Consider the following 19,766-nt stretch of genomic DNA (forward strand, 5'->3'; position numbering starts at 1 on the left):
AAAACAAGGTGCTACAGAAGAAAACAGGGCTTCCCTGGTGGCGCAGTGGTTAAAAATCCACCTACCAGTGCAGGGGACACGGGTTCAAGCCCTGGTCTGGGAAGATCCCACACGCCACGGAGCAACTAAGCCTGTGCACCACAACTACTAAGCCTGCGCTCTAGAGCCCATGAGCCACAACTACTGAGCCCACGCGCCTAGAGCCTGTGCTCCACAACCAGAGAAGCCAATGCAATGAGAAGCCCACACACCACAAGAGTAGCCCCCACTCGCCGCAACCAGAGAAAAGCCTGCACGCAGCAATGAAGACCCAACACAGCCAAAATAAATAAATAAATAAAATTTAAAAATAAATCAATTAAAAAAAAGAAAACAGGAAGAGCCCTCTTTCCAACTGGGTAAAGAAGTCTTCTTGGGACTTCCCTGGTGGCACAGTGGTTAAGAATCCACCTGCCAATGCAGGGATAGGGGTTCAATCCCCGGTCTGGGAAGATCCCACATGTCACAGAGCAACAAAGCCCGTGCGCCACAGCTACTGAGCCTGTGCTCTAGTGTCTGCGAGCCACAACTACTGAAGCCTGTGTGCCACAACTACTGAAGCCTGCGCACCTAGAGCCCATGCTCCACAACATGATAAGCCACCGCAATGACAAACCCACACACTGCAACGAAGAGTAGCCCCCTCTCACCACAACTAGAGAAAGCCCGCACGTAGCAACAAAGACCCAACACAGCCAAAAATTTACAAATTAATTAATTAATTAATTTTTTTTTTAAAAAAGAAGTCTTCTTTGTAAAGATGGCATGTACGCTGAGGCTTGAAGCATGAGAAGGACCCAGACACACAAACAACAGGGGAAAGGCTATTCCAGGCAGAAAGAACAGTATCTGCAAAGGCCTTGAGGTGAGAACATAGCTTGGTGTGTCTCAGGAACTGAGAGAAGGGCAGTGAGAATGGACCAGAGTGAGTAAGGGCAGAGGAGCACAAGATGGGGCTGGAGAAGCAGACAGGGACCAGATCACATAGACCTGTATTGACCGTGAGAAGCATTAGATTTTATTGTAAATACCCATAAGGCAGCATTGGTAAATTTTAAGCAAAATGGAGTGACAAAAACCAGTCTACTCTCTCAACAAATATTTACTGAGCACTTACAATTCACCAGGCCCTGAGACACACAGTGTCACAGAGTGTGGTACACAGTGGGTATTCAGTAAATGTTAGTTTCCACCCCCTTCCAAGAAACTTTCCAGTCAATTATATCAAAATAAAGCTGGGGGAAAAAAAGTATTAAGAAAAAAGAAGAACCTGTGCAAATAATAGAAGAGATAGGCACATACAAATAACATCAAGGCAAATGTTCTAACTGCCTTAAGAAAGACTGAAGCAATGTCATGGGAGTTGGAAGGAGGGAAAGATCATTTCTGAGTTGAGAGATACATGGAGAGGATGGGAGAGGAGGCAATGAGTCATGATTTCACCAGGGTAAGTGGACCTGGAAGGCATCTAGCAGAGGGATACGAATACAGCAGAGGTGGGAGAGATGATGCACGGTGGAGGAACGGTGTGTGAACTGGCCTGGCTGCAGCATAGACTATACATAGGGAAACAGCAAGATGTTTCACTGAAAAGGGAAGGTGAAGCCAGGCTGAAGAGTTTGGATTTTATTGAGTAAGCAGTGGGAGCCACTGAACATCACAACCAGAGTTTAACGTTAATCCATTAGGGGGACTTCTCTGGTGGCACAGTGGTTAAGAATACACCTGCCAAGGCAGGGGACACGGGTTCAAGCCCTGGTCCGGTAAGATCCCACATGCCGTGGAGCAACTTAAGCCCGTGCGCCACAACTACTAAGCCTGTGTTATAGAGCCCACGAGCCACAACTACTGAAGCCCTCGCGCCTAGAGCCCGTGCCCTGAAACAAGAGAAGCCACCACAATGAGAAGCCTGCGCACCGCAATGAAGAATAGCCCCCGCTCACCACAGCAAGAGAAAGCCCACGCGGAGCAACGAAGACCCAAAGCAGCCAAAAATAAATAAATTAATAAAATTTTAAAAATAAATAAATAAAGTTAATCCATTAGGGACTTGTGTGTAGACAGGAAGGAAGAGACTTGGAACAGCTAGAAGGCTGATGCAATGGTCCAAGAGGGTAGGTACAGAGAATGGTTTTCAGGAAAGGCAGTGGGAATGGACAGAAAGTTGGACAAGACATTCCAGGGTCACTAGGACTAGATGTGGGGACAAGGACAAGGGGCCAAGCACTATGCCCAAGGCCTCAGTTTCAGTGATTTGGAGAATAACATGGCCACTGACACATGAAAGTAAGTCAGAAGAGAAAGCCAGCTTGGGATGAAAAATGGTTAATTGAAACAAATTTCAGATGTAAGTGCATGCCTCCAGGTCAAAAGGTCCAACAGCCAGGATGTCTGTCCAGAGCTCTGGACACGTAAGTTTGGGAACAGAAATAGAAATTTTGGACATATTAGAAAAGGACAACTCTAATAGTAAATGAAATCAAATGAGGAGAGCGGGGTGAGGACAGACTCCAGAGAAAATGCTCACGTTTCCTTGGAAGGTTCTCTAACATTAAGATTGCCAGCATCCATTCCCAAAGAATCTGATACAAAGGGTCGAGGTGGAGTCCATGTATCTGAATTTTACCAAATACTCCAGATGAAAGACTGTGTTAAACAGAAGAAGAGACAGAGCTACCACAAAAAAAAAAAAAAAAGTACAATTAGAAAAATAGGAGAGGGACTTCCCTGGTGGTCCAGTGGTAAAGAATCCACCTTACAATGCAGGGGACACAGGTTCAATCCCTGGTCAGGGAACTAAGATCCCACATGCCACGGGGCAATGAAAAGCCCACACACCGCAGTAAAGAGTAGCCCCCGCTTGCCGCAACTAGAGAAAGCCCGTGCGCAGCAACGAAGACCCAACGCAGCCAAAAATAAATAAATAAAATAAATAATTTTTTTAAAAAAAGAAAAAAATGTAAAAAAAAAAAATAGTAAGGAAAGGCATCCAACTCAAAAGCTATTACCCATTGCTCCATTGCTTTCATCTTTAAATCCTATGGATTTTGTCCCTCCCCACCTTATGATTCTCTGCCAATATTCCACTAAACTTAGTTGATCCTGATTCATCGAGAACATACGCTATGTCCTACAGTCATATACTTTACTTGTCTGATTCCCTCCACTATAATATTAGCTCCTTGAAGGGAAGAACCATGTCTTACTCATCTCTGAATCCTCCTGGATTCAAATGTTTGCTGTATGAATGGTCCAGTCTCCCATTAAATCACTCATTCCAACATGCACAGAGCAAAAGCATCTCTGTCTATTAGTGACCATCCTCCACCCCCACCCTCCTGGTCCCTGCTTACCTGCATAGAAGTGGTAGAAGGGCCACCAGACAGCACTGTTTGGGATGTAAGTAAGCAGCGAAGCCACATAGCCCCGGTAGAAGCCACGAAGTCCATCAGCCCGCAGGATCTGCCTGATGATGTCCTTGGTTTGGCCAAAGGCAACTACCCCTTGTCCCTTTGGATTCCCTCGCACTTGGAAGCGGCCCATTTTCTCACCCTTGCGCTGCATCATCAGGTGCTGGGAGACCACATCAATGGGCACTGTGATGCTCTGAGCCACGAGAGAGGCCGAGCCACCGGCCACCAGTGATTTGACTGTGTTGCTCTGGCTGTAGTCAGCTACAAACTTCCGGGTGAGCTCATAAGTAGTAACATAGCACTGGCCAGATATGAGGGTGAAGGTGTTGACCAGGAACCCCCGGTAGAGGCCAGTCACACCATCTGCCCGTAGGATCTTGATGAAGGCATCAAAGGTCCCATGGTAGAGGCTCTTGCCTTTCTGAACCTGCAAGCGAGTGCGTATGAGGGTGAATGGGTAGACACTGACACGGATCATCATCGTCATTGCCACACCAAACACGTAGAACTTCTTCTTGTCCAGGTGTTCCCACTCGATGATCTGGATGTTACGTTTGTCCTCCATTGTGTCTGGAGACCTGCGGATTTAAGCAGGGTGGAGGGAATGTGAAGGAGATCAGAATTTGCACTTTCCCCTCCTGGATGGGCTCTGAAACCCCATTCTCAGGCTTCAGCTCCTGGGGTACTCACTTCTCCAAAGTTTAGACTTCACCCAGTCTGGCTCTGCCAACCCCTGCCTGATTCTTCCTTCATGGATCGGGATAGTGCCCTCTTCTCTCTCCTTTACCAGTCTGTCCCAATTCAGGACCCCTCTTCTGAAAATTGTTTCTCACCTCAGTGACTCCCGTGGGCCCACTCCCACCTCAGCTCCCTACCCCCAGCTTATCAGATCAGCTATTCTGGTCTCTCTGCCTCTGCCCAGGCCCTGGTGTCACGGCCCATTCTCCTTTTCCTTCTCTAGCTCACCCAGACAGCTCAGGATGCTGTGGGCAAACCAACCACCTGGCCTTTAAGTGGGCTAATGGGATGTCACTAAGTGACATTCTGGAGGTTCCTAAAGGCTAAAGGGAAGTGCTCCATTTCTGACACTCCTGGGCCTACTGAGGAGCCATGGCCTTTGGCCTTGGGCCTTTGAGCCTCAGCAGGGTGCCTCTTTTACCACCATTTACCAGCTGACTCACCTCACTTTATTTCTGGTTTCCTGTGCTGGCCCCTCTGAGCTCCTCCTGACCCACATTCACTACACTTACACCTTCTCCAGTCTGCATTAGAAGAAAGTGCAAGGAAGAAGACAAGTGGGGCTTTCACTCCACAGGAACCCCCCCACACCTCCCTTCCTTCTAATGAAAGGAGTTAGAAATTTAGGAACAAGCCAAAGGTCAGAGTCCTCTTTGGTTATTAGATAACTCACTCTAGAGAAAGAAGAGAACCACCTGAGAGCTAAGCAGTTTCCCTGAAGAGTCTTAACTACAGGGTAGAGAACGTGCTTGGCCTCTTTCATCCCCAAGCATATAAATAATAACCTCAGCCCCTAGGTAGCGAAGGGAGATTCAAGTGACAGAAAAGATATAGAGACTCTGCCTTTGAGAAACTCAGTCTCTTCAAGGGGACACAGTATCCCTCTGGGGAACGGATATAAGACACAGAGATAAAGAAACCAGGGCAAATTAATGTACATGTGGCCCTCATGTTAAATGTATCCACTGACTAAAGTTTCAAACAAAACTAATAAGGTTACAACTGTAATAACTGTATAAAATCAGGAGCTTTCAACTTAAGGAATGTCAAATGAGGGGCTTCCCTGGTGTCGCAGTGGTTAAGAATCTGCCTGCCAATGCAGGAGACATGGGTTTGAGCTCTGGTCCAGGAAGATCCCACATGCCACAGAGCAGCTAAGCCTGTGTGCCACAACTACCAAGCCTGTGCACCACAACTACTGAGCCCGCATGTCGCAACTACTGAAGCCCGCGCGCCTAGAGCCTGTGCTCTACAACAAGAGAAGCCACCACAATGAGAAGCCCGTGCACCACAATGAAGTGTAGCCCCCCGCTCGCCGCAACTAGAGAAAGCCCGCATGCAGCAACGAAGACCCAACATAGCCAAAAATAAATAAAATAAATTAACTTAATTTTAAAAAAAAAAAGAAAGAAAGAATCCGCCTGCCAATGCAGGGGACCTGGGTTCAAGCCCTGGTCCGGGAAGATCCCACATGCCACAGAGTAACTAAGCCCGTGCGCCACAACTACTGAGCCTGTGCTCTAGAAACCTTGAGCCACAACTACTGAAGCCCGTGTGCCACAACTACTGAAGCCCATGTGCCTAGAGCCTGTGCTCTGCAACAAGAGAAGCCACCACAATGAGAAGCCCGCGCACCGCAACAAAGAGTAGCCCCCACTCTCAGCAAGTAGAGAAAACCGGCGTGCAGCAGTGAAGACCCAATGCAGCCAAAAATTAAATAAATGAATAAATAATTAAAAAAAAAAAGAAATGTCAAATGAGAGGACATCATATATTGGACATACACATAGTGACAATGTAATGTGCTCCTGTGTAGGATACTGGACATTTTCAGCCAGAAGGGGAAAGTGAGAAGTTAAAGTCCAGGAAGCAGGAAATCAGGGCCTCCCTAAGCTCTGAGAGAAATCCTTAAGGGATGGGAAAGGAGGTGGCCACATCAAAAGGACAACTCTAGAGAGGTGAAGTGTTCTACACAGGCAGTCCCAGCACCAAAGCCTTGACAAATCTCATGTCAAGTGTATAACCAGAGTTCATCCTCAACCACCTTCCCCAACCAAAGGTCCCAACCAGCCTAAGTAGCTTCTTGGTTTACCATATAAGTCAGTGGGGAAGCAAGGTTAGCTTTTTGGAATTTCCTGAGCTGGACTGCATCACTTTCATTAAAGTATAAGATACCTGCAGTGCAAACTGAGTACATGTGAGCTGAGGGAAAACCTCAGCTTCAAGGTGAGGCATGGGTGAGGCACATGTAACCAAGACAGGCTTCCTGGAGGAGGACAAAGCAGCTTGAATGGAGGAATACATGTGGACAGTGAAAGGGAGAAAACAATGGCTTGAAACAACTGGGTTGACCAGAACAGAGAATCTAGGCCATGGGAAATGAGCTAGAGATGGGGTTCTAGGAGGAGAACCCCTGGAACACTGATGTGCCACTTGCTGTGGGCAAAAGTGGCCCTTCCTCCAGCCTCAGCCCAGGACACCCATCAAGTCCAGTGTGGCAAACTTCTCCTTTAAGGTCCTTCAAGAGAAGGGGATCACTGTATCACTGACAAACAGGGTGTTTGGCATCCAGGGTCCCAAGGTTATGTGTCCATTTCCACTGAGAGAGGAGGAGAAGAGAGAGAGACACCTAGACACCTATTACCTCAAGTAATCCTTACAACTTAACCTCTACACAGTTAAGACACTTCTGCTGAGGAAACTGAGGTACAACAAATAGGTTAAAAGGAACAAGCCCAAGGTCATACAGCTGGTTAGCGGAGGCAGGATATGAGCCAAGTTTGCTCCTCTACTCCATCATGCCCTCTACTCCATGGGAGTTGAGGAGTTCCAGCACAAATCACTCTGTTCAGTATAAAGCCAGGTCATTCCCACCCTTGGGAGGCAGAATTAATGCCCTCATGACTGCCAGTCACCCAAGGGTTAAGCATAAGCTCCCGGCAGCAGATGCCCAGGGATTTCTCTCCGCTTTGTTCCACTGAAACCAAGAGCTGCCTCTGCTTTCCCAGCGTGCTTGTGGAGTGACTGAGCTGAGTGGCTGGGCAGGCCTGTTGTCATCACAGGACAAATACGGCAGGGCTCAAGCAAGGACTCCTGCCCAGCTCATGGATACTGTGTGCTGAGCAGGGCAGAGAGCCAGAGCCACGAAGGACTCTGTTCTAGGACCTGGTTTTGTGGGCACCGTCTCAACTTATCAAACTGAATGACAGAGTGCCAACAACTCCTGATGAGAAATCCTACAGCAGCACCCAGCGCCCCATTTCCCCACTTTCCTCCATCTCTCACATGTGCCAGTCTATTTTAAATTCCCAGAAAGAAGGGAGGACTCTCCACGGCCAAAGCAGGTAATTTCTATCATTACCATGGTGACAGAAGAAGCCACTAAAGGTCATGCCACAGAGGGCTGAGCCTCTACAGTTGAAGGGGAAGGCACTGCACCCACCCCCTCTATCCCTTTGAAAGGTGGGTTGCTCCTAAAAGTTGGGATCTCAACCTGATCCTTGTTATTTAACCTCCAAACTTCCCGCTGAAATATCAAAACCAGTTCCTTGTGTTTCACCCTCTGGAAAATCCTCCATGCAGATACCTGTATGCTCACTTCCTTCAGCCTTCCTTTCTTCCAATTCAATCAGCCCAGCTTCTTTATGGCTCTTTCCCAGATCCTTATTTGTGTTCATGGCTCCAATTCTGAATTTTCCCCCATCTTTTAACACAGCTTAGACACAAAGGTTAAAGTGCTTCATATGGAGACCCAACAGATGACCCAGGATGTCCTGAAATCATCAAATGAGATGTCAGAGGCAGAACCCCCACTGCTGAGCCCATCAGAGGAAAGGGACAAACTGGCCCAAGTAGGTATACCTCCTTCTCCACTTCCCCTCTCCCTGTACCAGAAAAACCACACCAGACTGTTCACTAGGTTCTGAGATAAGATTCTGGTTCAGGACAAGGCAGTGTCACCTGGAATGTAAGGTCATTTGATGAAAAGAACACTAGTAGTCAGGAGAGCCAAGTCTGAGTTCCACTTCCATTACCTACTAGTAGGATTGGAACCAAGTCACTTCTTTGAAATTCAGTTTCCTCATCTGTGAAATGGGGCTAGTAAAGCCTGCCATAGCTATGTCACTGTGGTGCAACTCACATGAGCTAATGTGTGAAAGCACTTTGTTAACAGCAAAGCACTTCTACCATTTCAGAAAGCTCTACTGGACAGTGCTGCTCTAAATCTTTGCTACTCAGACCAGCAGCATGGGCATAATCTGGGAGCTTGTTAGAAATACAAAACTTCAGGATGCTCCATAGGCCTGGTGAATAAGAACCAACACGTTCACAAGATCTCTGGGTGGTTAATACATATATCAGAGTTTGGAAAGTATTGCCTTAAATATTAAGGATTGTCAGTATTATAACAATGATAACAACTACTCTAGGAGTCCAGACCATTATGACTAGGTTAGGAGCCCTCTGACTCCATCCTGACTTGTCACCAGGACTGGGCTCAGTGATGACTTCTAGACTTATTCAAATCTTTTCAGTCAACAACCCCCCCCAAGTCAAATAGCCACCTACAACTCCTGACAAGACATCCGTGGGGTTTGGTCCCCTCTTCTGTGCTGGAAACATCTTTGCTTCCTCCTTCTGTTCCTCTGTACTTCTTACTGCAACTGCATCAAGGCTTTGCATCCTGGGAGCTATCTACCACATGAATGTGAATATATTTACATGCTTGCCCACCTGTCCTAATGAACATGCATTTCCTTAGGGAAGTTCCCTGGCATGCCTCTAACCTCTCCCTTCAAGACAACCTCCCCTCTGGGGCATGAAGCGATTTCCATCCAGCCTTCCTTCGGTCTTCCATAGGTGCCCACGTGATCCCTCATGACAGACACCACATGACAGTCCTCTTCACCTACTCCACATGACACCCCCTTTAAGCTGCTTCTGTCCTGGCCCCCGAGATGCCTCTCGCCATGCTTCTTTCGCTGTCAGCGAAACTCATGCTCCTCCGACAGGAAAAGATGACTCGTTAGAGTCGCCCCTCATTCCCCAAACTGCGTGGCGGGCTCCCACTGAATTGCAGCCGGCCACTGCAGGCACCCGCTGCCTCCCTGACAGATCCAGGTCCTCGGAGACCTTAGTCCTCAGGCACCCCAAGCCGGTGGTTTCTTACTTTCTCACATCAGGGCGGTTCCGCCCCGTCTGAGGTGAACTCCAAACGCGGATCTCTAGGCCGCAGCTCCCACTCTATCCTCTGTTTCGGGCGACTGACGGCCTCCGGTCGCATCTTCCTCCATCTCGACCGGGCTCCCGGTACTGACGGAACCGGAAATTGGGACTTTGTCACTCCCGCCCCCTGCGGGGGGCGGGGATGAACGGTGTGCAACTCCACCAATGGCGTTCTGAGCCTTTAGCCTTTCGCCCCGCCCCCGCAGCAAGGGTGGAAGGTCCTGGGAACCATCTTGAATGCGGGTAGAGGCCACGCCTTCATTGGCTTCGACATGCCCTTAGCTCTACAGCGCATGCGTTGTCTTTCTAATTCTTGGAAATTTAAAGTCACCCGGCGCTTCTTGAAGATCTTGTTCTAAATGGGTCACCTTGTGTTTCCGATCTATTGGAATCCTTAAATTCAAATCTAATCTGTAAATTTTTGTGTAATTTTTCTCATCTACAGAGCCAAAACAGAGGCCAGTGTGCAGCAGGAAGGACTAAGTTTAGACAACCAATTTTAAGGTTTGGGAACTCAAAAAACTGCAGGAATAGGGAACATCCTGGAGGCGGAGTGGTCTCTTCCAGCTCTAAAACTATTTGCTTATGCATGGATTTAAAAGAAGAGGCAGAGCCTTTTAAATAAGGGACTGGGAGGCTGGGGGTGGAGATTCATTTCAAAATAGATATTTCTACAACTCAACAACAAAAAGACAAACAATCCAATTTTTTTAAATGGGCAAAGGACTTGAATAGATGTTTCTTCAAAAAAATGACCAAAAAGCACATGAAAAGATGTTCAATATCATTAGGGAAAAACAAATCAAAACCATGAGATCCCACTTCACACCCACGAGGATGGCTAAAATTCAAGCAAGCAAGCAAGCAAACAAGAACCTAGAAAGTAACAAGTGTTAGCAAGGATGTGGAAAAATTGGAACCCTCAGACATTGCTGGTGGGAATGTACAATGGTGCAGCTGCTGTGGGAACAGTTTGGTTGTTCCTCAATATGTTAAGCAAAATTACTATATGACCAAGCAGTTTCGCTCTGAATATATACCCAAAAGAGTTGAAAACAAGAGTTCAAACAAAAACTTGTACACAAATGTTCACAGCAGCAGTCTTCTTCACGATAGGCAAAACGTAGAAACAAATGGTGGTATACCCATACAATGGGATATTACACAGTGAATTAAAAAAAAACAAAAAAAGGAATGAAATATGGATACATACTATGATGTGGATAAATTTTGAAACCATTATGCTAAGTGAAATAAGCCAAACACAACAGTCACATATCGTGTAATTCCATTTACATGAAATATGCAGAACAGACAAATCTATACAGACAAAAAGCAGGTACGTGGATTAGTGGTTGCCAAGGACTGGGGGGAGGAAGAGTGGGGAGTGACTGCTTAATTAGTACAGAGTGTCCGTTTGGAGGATGAAAGTGTTCTGGACCTAGATAGTGGTGATGATTGTACAGCACTGTGAATGGCTAAATATCACTAATAGTAAATTTTATGTTATGTGATTTTACTGCAATTAAAGAATTTGATACCTCTAGGAAAGGTCCCTCCTGAACAACAGATTTGTACTGACAATTGCCTCAAAATATCTAATGGACATTTCAAGCTTAGTGTGAAAGTTAGTTTTATGTCAATCTAGCTAGGGCTATAGTAAGTAACTAGTTATTCACTAATAGGTGTTGCTTTGAAGGTATTTTGTAGGTGTGGTTAACATCCACAATCAGCTGACTTTAGGTAAAGATTACCTTGATAATGTGGGTGGGCCTCATCCAGTTAGTTGAAAGGCCTTTGGAGCAACACTAAGGTTTCTCTGGGAAGAAATTCTGCATCAAGACCTCAGCATGGGGCTTCCCTGGTGGCGCAGTGGTTAAGAATCCGCCTGCCAATGCAGGAGGCACGTGTTCGAGCCCTGGTCTGGGAACATCCCACATGCTGCAGAGCAACTAAGCCCGTGCGCCACAACTACTGAGCCTGCACTCTAGAGCCCATAAGCCTCAGCTACTGAGCCCACATGCCACAACTACTGAAGCCTGCGTGCCTAGAGCCCGTGCTCCGCAACAAGAGAAGCCACGACAATGAGAAGCCTGCGCACCGCAACGAAGAGTAACCCCTGCTCACCACAACTAGAGAAAGCCCGCTTGCAGCAACAAAGACACAACACAGCCAAAAAATAAATTAATTAATTAATTTTTAAAAAAAGACTTCAGCATGGCCAGGGTGGGGGGAGAGATAAATTAGGAGTTTGGGATTAACACTGCTATGTAGAAAATAGATAAACAACAAGGACCTACTGAATAGCACAGGGAACTATATTCAATTATCTTATAATAACCTACAATGGAAAAGAATCTGAAAAAGAATATATATATATATATGAATCACTTTGCTGTATGCCTGAAACTAACACAACATTGTAAATTAACTATACTTCAATTTTTAAATGGTAAAAAATAATAAATAGGGCTTCCCTGGTGGCGCAGTGGTTAAGAATCCGCCTGCCAGTGCAGGGGACACGGGTTTGAGCCCTAGCCTGAGAAAATCTCACATGCCGCGGAGCAACTAAGCCCGTGCGCCACAACTACTGAGTCTACGCTCTAGAGCCTCTGAGCCACAACTACTGAGCCCACGTGCCACAACTACTGAAGCCCGCACGCCTAGAACCCGTGCTCCATAGCGAGAGAAGCCACCACAATGAGAAGCCTGTGCGGTGTAACCAAGAGTAGCCCCCACTCGCCACAACTAGAGAAAACCCGAGCACAGCAAAGAAGACCCAATGAAGACAAAAATAAATAAATAAATAAATAAATAAAGACGGCAGCATCAACGCCAATGTTCATAACAGCACTATTTACAATAGCCAAGACATGGAAGCAACCTAAATATCCATCAACAGAAGAATGGATAAAGAAGATGTGGTACATACATACAATGGAATACTACTCAGCCATGAAAAAATATACATTATATATATAAATAATATATATTATATATACATATATATATCCTAATGGTTCTGTTTCTCTTCTCTGAAGAATCCTGACTGATACTTAGCATGTCAGAAATGGAACTCTTGTTTGTCCCTGAAATCTGACCTACCTGCTCTCTTATTCATCTCAATTCATTGGCAACGCCATCCTTTTGGCTGCCCAGACTGAAAATCTTGGAGCCATCCTTTTCTTTTTTATTTATTTTATTTATTAAAAAAAATTTTTAACCAATTTTTTAAGTTGAAGTATCATTAATTTACAATGTTGTGTTAGTTTCAGGTGTACAGCAAAGTGATTCAGATAACTATATATACATATATTCTTTTTCAGATTCTTTTCCATTATAGGTTGTTACAAGATATTGAGTATAGTTCCTGGAGCCATCCTTAAAGGTTCTCTTTTTCTTGTATATCACATGCAATCCATCATCAAATACCATTGGCTTTATCTTAAAAATATGTCCAAACTTACAGACCGGGAGAAAATATTTGAAAACGATGCAACCGACAAGGACTTACCTTCTAAAATATACAAACAGCTCACACAACTCAATAACAAAAAAACAAACAACCTGGACTTCCCTGGTGGCGCAGTGGTTAAGAATCCGCCTGCCAATGCAGGGGACATGGGTTCTATCCAGTCTGGGAACATCCCACATGCCATGGAGTAACTAAGCCCATGCACCACAGCTACTGAGCCTGTGCTCTACAGCCCGCGAGCCACAACTACTGAAGTCTGCGCACCTAGAGCCCGTGCTCTGCAACAAGAGAAGCCACCACAATGAGAAGCCCGCGCACTGCAACGAAGAGTAGCCCCCGCTTGCCGCAACTAGAGAAAGGCTACGTGCAGCAACGAAGACCCAATGTAGCCAAAAATAATTAATTAATTAATTAAAAAAAATATCCAGTCAAAAATGGGCAGAAGACCTAAATAGACATTTCTACAAAAAAGACATACAGATGGCCAATAGGCATATGAAAAGATGCTCAACATCACTAATTACTAGAGAAATGCAAATCAAAACTACAGTGAGGTACCACCTCACACCATTCAGAATGGCTATCATTAAAAAGTCCACAAATAACAAATGCTGGAGAGGGTGTGGAGAAAAGGGAGCCCTGCTACACTGCTGGTGGGAATGTAAATTGGTGCATACACTATAGGAAACAGTATGGACGTTCCTCAAAAAACTAAAAATAAAGTTGACATATGATCCTGTAATCTTATTTCTGGGCATATATCTGGAGGAAACTATAATTCGAAAAGATACATTCACCCCAATGTTCATTGCACTATTTATAATTAGCCAACCTAAATGTCCATAGACAGATGAATGGATAAAGAAGTGGTACATATATACAATGGAATATTACTCAGCCATAAAAACGAACAAAATAATGCCATTTGCAGCAACATAGATGCAGCTAGAGATTATCATACTAAGTGAACTAAGGCAGACAGAGAAAGACAAATACCACATGATATTACTTATATGTGGAATCTAAAATATGTCACAAATGAATGTATCTACAAAAAAGAAACAGACTCACAGACATAGAGAACAGCCTTGTGGTTGCTGGGGGGGTGGGGAGAGGATGGAGTGGGAGTTTGGGATTAGTAGATGCAAACTATTGTATATAGAATGGATAAACAACAAGGTCCTACTGTATAGCACAGGGAACTATATTCAACATCTTGTGATAAACCATAATGGAAAAGACTACGAAAAAGAATGTATGTATATGTGTAACTGAATCACTTTGCTGTACAGTAGAAATTAACACATTGTGAATCAACTATACTTCAATTAAAAAATTTTTTTAAATGTTCAGAGCTTGACCACTTCCCATCACCAACATACTAACACCCTAATCAGAGCCCCCATCGTCTGTCACCTGGATTATTCCAGTAGCTTCCTAACTGGTTTCTTTGCTTCCACCCTTGCTTCTGCTATGTACCAATCACAATAAAGCAGCCAGAGTGATACTTTTAAGCTTTAAGTCAGATCATGTCCCTCCTCTGTTCAAAATCCTCCAATGGCTCCCCCATTTATTCACAGTAAAAGCCAAAGTCTCTACAGTGGCCTACAGGGTCCTACAATCTTCCCCCATGCACACACAGCATCTTTCTCATTTCATCTCATTCCTGCCTCAAGGCCTTTGCATTGGCTGTTGCTCCTGCCCAGAAGCTCTTTCTGCAGGCATCCACATAGCTCCTACTTTCACTTACTTCATTGTTTCATTGTTCAAACATCATCTTATCAATGAGACCTACTCTGAATCCCCTATTTAAACTTGTAGACACTCCTTCCACTCTCAACCTTCTTTCTCCAACTCAAATTTTTTTCTCCATAGCACATCTCCATTTAAAGTACTCTATCGGGGGACTTCCCTGGTGGTCCAATGGTTAAGAATCCACCTTCCAATGCAGGGGACGTGGCTTCGATCCCTGGTCGGGGAACTAAGATCTCACATGCCGTGGGGCAACTAAGCCCACGTGCTGCAACTATTGAGCCAGCGTGCCACAACTAGAGAGCCTGTGTGCTGCAATGAAGAGCCCACATGCCACCACAAAGATCCCACATGCTGCAACTAAGATCCGATGCAGCCAAATAAATAAATACTAAAAAAAAAATAAAATAAAGTACCCTATCAGAAGTTCCCTGGTGGCCTAGTGTTTAGGATTCTGGGCTTTCACAGCTGTGGCCCAGTTGGGGAAGATCCTGCAAGCCGCACAGCCAAAAAAACAAAAAAAAAGTTGTTTATAAAGTACCCTATTTATTTTACTTATTTATCTCTCTCCTACACTAGAATGTAGGCTCCGTGATGGCAAGAATAGTGTCTGTTTTGTTCACTGATCTGCCCTCAGCACCCAACAGTGCCTGTCACATAGTAGGTGTTCAGTAAATATTTGTTGAATAAATGAATGGATTTCAGCACTGAGAGAGTGTTTACCATATGTCAGGCTCACAGAAACACAATGAAAAAGCAGCACTGTATGAAAACGGTTATACTGAAGTGTGCATAGGTCACTAACTCTGCATGGGAGGGTAGAGAAGAACACACAGATAAGATGCTGTTCTAGAAGGGAGACACAGCATGCCCAAAGAACCTCACTGTTGGTTCCTCTACGCAGAATGTCTATTCATCTCTGTGTCACCAAGGCCTGGAATAGTGCTAGGCACTCAATAAAGCTTTCCAGAAAGCTGTATAGAGGGGCTCAGGATTTACAAGTAGTGCCTAGATGTGGATGGAGGAGCTGGAGGCAAGCCATGCCATACCAAGGGGTTTTCATTTTTTTAATTCTAGATTTAATGAAAAGCCATTTAGAGTTTTAGGCAGGTTTTTTTACTTTCTTTTTTTTTTTTTTGGCTGTACGCGGGCCTCTCACCGCTATGGCCTCTCCAGCCGCGGAGCACAGGCTCCGGAAGCGCAGGCCCAGTGGCCATGGCTCATGGGCCCAGCCACTCCGCGGAATGTGGGATCCTCCCAGACCGGGGCACGAACCCGTGTCCCCTGCATCGGCAGGTGGACTCTCAACCACTGCGCCACCAGGGAAACCCTTTTTTTTTTTTTTAAGTAAACTACCCTTTATCAGAGAGTGGAATGCAGGATGGGAGCAGGAGAAGGTGGCAGAGGCTGGTCAGGGGTCAGCTCTGGCCGTCATGGTCAGTGATCTGGGCCTGTGGGAATGGAGAGGTGCTGAGGAATTCCAGGGAGAGAGAGGAGGAAGAGGAGATGAGACTGGTGGCTCACTAAATGTGGAGGGGTGAGAGAGAAGAGGTCCAAGCTTCTCCATCGCAGTGAGGTTAACTAGCATGGGGAACAAGGGAGGGCAAGTAGGTTTGAAAGGGTTGATAAATTCAGCTGGGGACACGTTGCATCAGAGATGTTTGTGGTGTATCCAGGTGGCTGTAACCAGTAGCTAGAGGGGGAGACAGGAAGCCTGAGCTTGCAGTACTCTGTCCCCCACGATAGCTCTTCCCCACCCCACCCTGGGCTCTGACTGTTGCTAGTCTGTCCCTACTGCCAGATTGTGAGGGTAGGAAGCAGGTCTGATTCAGGTTTCTCCCCAGCTGTCTAGGCCAGATTCTTTTTTATTTTTGGTCGGGGCGGGGGTGGGCATGCTGCGCTGGCAAGCAGGATCTTAGTTCCCTGACCAGGGATCAAACCTGAGCCCCGTGCAGTGGAAGCACTGGACTGCCGGGGAAGTCCCTAGGCCAGATTCTGAACCATAGCAAGTACTTTGTACATGTTTGCTGAATGAATAAATGGGCATCCTTGGTTGAGAGGTGAGAGTGGAAGCAATAGGCACAGAAGATATTGTCCAAGGGGAATTTTCAAGGGAAATAAGAAAAGAGAAGTGCTTAAAAGACCTGAGGAGCAGTGGTTAGAGAGCTAGGAAGGTAAGCAAGAGCACTGCAGCCAGAGACCAAAGCATAAGTGTTACAAGAAGGAATTGTCACCAGGGTCAAAGGCTGCAGAGAAGTCAGGTAGGATGAGACTGAAAAGGTTTTGCTCTCATAACCAGTAAGCAGTTCCCAGGTGCCTCCTCTCACTAGAGCATAGTGCCTCACGCTTTAGGCTGTGGAGATGGGGTTGAGATACCTCCTGCCCCCAGGGTGTTGAGAGTCCAGCAGGGGTAACTGCATGTGTCATCCCCTTCTATGTTTTATATTCTTTCTTTTATATATACTGACAACTTTTATATTTAGAATTAGCCAGCTGGACTCAGCTTAGATGATCCCAATTTTGTTGGCAACATCCAAAGCATCATAGTCAGGAGCCAGTCGAACATATGCCTCTTTCTCTCCATCAGGCCTGATCAGGGTGTTGACCTTGGTCACGTCAATGTCATAGAGCTTCTTCACAGCCTGTTTAATCTAGTATTTGTTGGCTTTGGCATCCGTATTGAACACCAATGTGTTGTTGTCTTCACTCTTCTTCATGGCTGACTAGGTGCTTGGCGATGGCGTAATGGTCAAGCTTGTTTCTCTGAAAGGCGCTCTTCCGAGGGTATTTGGAATGCCTCCGGAGCCTCAGTGTTTTGGGCCGTTGGAAGGTAGATTACGTCAGACATTCTTTTTTTGTGGCTGTGGACGCCTTTCAACACTGCTTTCTTGGCCTTTAAAGACTTTGCTTTGGCTTCGGCTTTGGGAGGGGCAGGGGCTTCCTTCTTCGCCTTCAGCGCCATCTTCGTGAAAAGCTGTGTTTTACATTCTTATGGTTGGGTCTAAGTACCTCATGAATGATGTAGACAGTGAGTGCTGGGGAAATCTTAGAGAAGACTAATCAGCCAGGACTGCGGCAGGCTGGGAAGATGGCACGGAGGAGATAACCTCTAAATTATACCGTAGAGGGAGATGAGGAAAGAGTACATTCCAGAGTGGTGCTGGTGGGAGGCTGAGAAGGGAAACAGAGAAAAGGTGTTCTTTTGGGTCACCTTCGGGTGACCCAAAGAGCCTTTGGGTCACCTGGATAAAGATGTCCAGCAGGCTTGTCCTTGAACTGGATGGAGGACGGGAGAAAGTTCAGCTCTGGAGCTATGTATTTGACAGTGAGGGATCCATAATGCTTAAAGCAGGAAGTTTCCTGTGCATCCTTTCCCTCTGAGAGGTGAAGAAATTGAGGTGCAGACAGGAAGAGCTGTCCAAGTCTATTAACAGCAGACGAAGGCCCCAGGAGCTCAACCCTGGCCTCATTCCCTTTCCACTACCCCACAGCCGTTGGCCTAGAGGTCATGGGGAGCCACAAGAGAGAAGGTCTGGAAAGGGTGCTTGGAACAGTGAAAGCCAGGCCTCAGGGTGAAAGTGCATTGGGTAATGGGAGGAAGAAAAGGAACCAGAAGGGGAGCAATACCAAGAGAAGCCAAATAACGCCAGTAAAGGAGACCTAGCAGACAGGATCTTGAGATATTTGCACGCCCATGTTCATTGCAGCATTATTCACAACGGTGAAGAAGTGAAAACCACCCATATGTCCATCAGCAGACAAACGGATAAAGAAATTGTAGTCTATAGATACAATGGAATATTAATCAGCCTCAAAAAAGGAAGAAAATCCTGTCATATACAGCAACGTGGATGAACCTTGAGGACAGTATGGTGAGTGAAATGAGTCAGTCACAAAAGGCCAAATACTATATGATTATATGAGGCACCTAAAGTAGTCAGACTAATAGACAGAAGGTTGCCAGGGGTTGGGAGGAGGAGGAATGGTGTTTGATGGACATCAACTTTCAGGTTCGCAAGATGAAAAAGTTCTAGAGATCTGTTATACAGCGATGTGAATATCGTTAACATACTGAACTGTATGCTTAAACTGTACGGTTAAGGAGACAAATGTTATATCACCATGTGCTTTTTACCACAATTGAAAATTAAAAAAAAAACTTTTTTTTTTTGAAGAAAAAGCCATAGTAGAAGAGAGTTGTAAGAAGAATAGTGTGGCCAAGGTGTAAAGACTGCACAGAGGTCAAGGCCAGTGGGGGGGCTTCTGGGAAATTGTGGAGAGTCATCTGAGCAGAGAGGTGGGGGAAAAGCCAGACAGACCACAGGGCATTAAAGAGGGTGAGGGCGACACTGGGGGTGGGGTGGGGTGGGGGGCAGCAAGAACGGACCCTGCCTGGTGATTGGTGGTAACAGGCAAGAGTTAGTGAGGGTGGAGGGGCTAGACTGAAAGGGTGGAGCTGTGGGAAGGATTATTGCTTTGTTTTCTTTTTCGGTACAGAGAGCACACTTGTGGGGGAAGAAGGGGGGTTAATGGTGAGGGAGTAATAAAGTGGGGAGGGCGATGCAGGGGGTCTTGGCACAGCGGAAGGGGCAAATGCACCTGTTAGCCTTCATTGGAGGAGGGACATGTGCCTTCGTGACAGGAGGGAGAGGGGGAAGGTGATAAGGGGGCGTGGACAGAGTGTTTGTCAGATATTGGGAAGGATGTGGCCAGGATGGGGGTGACTGCACAGTCTTGCTATAAATTCAATCCACCAAGAGTTGAAACCAACAGCTTGCAGTGGGAAAGGGGGGCTGAGGAGGAGTCAAGAGAAGTGTGGGACAGCTGGGGACAGCAACTGTGGGACTGCAGCACGGAGTCCGTGATGGATGAGGTGCTGCCTGGCCAGCAGACACACAGACGTGTGTTGGCCCCAAAGGCAGAGTTGCAGGCACCCTCTAGCAGTGCCTGGAGTGGAAGAAAGGGCTGTGGGGCTGGCTGGGGGCTGGAAGGCAGCTGGCAGGGCAAAAAAGGTGGTTTGGAGCTGGAGAGAACAATCACCCTACAAACCTACTAATGTCCTCGGACTGCTTGCTCCCCTTACCTCCCGCGGTCCTCGGCTGGAGCGCTCTGCTCCGACAAAA

The 19,766-nt window shown here is 46.2% G+C and overlaps 1 protein-coding gene and 1 pseudogene across 14 annotated transcripts in view; both read right to left on the reverse strand.

The window, feature by feature from the left end:
* Positions 1-9,503, reverse strand: part of SLC25A44 (solute carrier family 25 member 44) — a 43,619-nt gene extending 34,116 nt beyond the window's left edge. For 11 of the 14 annotated variants that reach the window (XR_012332566.1, XR_004526723.2, XR_012332568.1 and 8 more), the window contains exons 1-2: positions 9,361-9,503; positions 3,393-4,030 (exon numbers count right to left, since the gene is read on the reverse strand). Coding sequence is in view for 11 of the 14 variants with exons in the window: in XM_033857191.2 (XP_033713082.1) it covers positions 3,393-4,017 (625 nt within the window). In the remaining 3 variants the exon portion in view is untranslated. Of the gene's footprint in view, positions 1-2; positions 2,713-2,749; positions 2,909-3,392; positions 4,031-7,776; positions 7,964-9,360 lie in introns of those variants that run through there. The other 3 variants (XM_019933267.3, XM_033857208.2, XM_073806216.1) reach the window with 3 other exon arrangements.
* Positions 9,504-16,866: 7,363 nt separating this feature from the next.
* On the reverse strand, positions 16,867-19,632 carry LOC109549849 (large ribosomal subunit protein uL23 pseudogene; annotated as a pseudogene).
* Between the last annotated feature and the right edge of the window lie 134 nt (positions 19,633-19,766).

Source organism: Tursiops truncatus, chromosome 1 (genome assembly GCF_011762595.2).
Source record: "Tursiops truncatus isolate mTurTru1 chromosome 1, mTurTru1.mat.Y, whole genome shotgun sequence".
Classification (NCBI taxonomy): Eukaryota; Metazoa; Chordata; class Mammalia; order Artiodactyla; family Delphinidae; genus Tursiops; species Tursiops truncatus.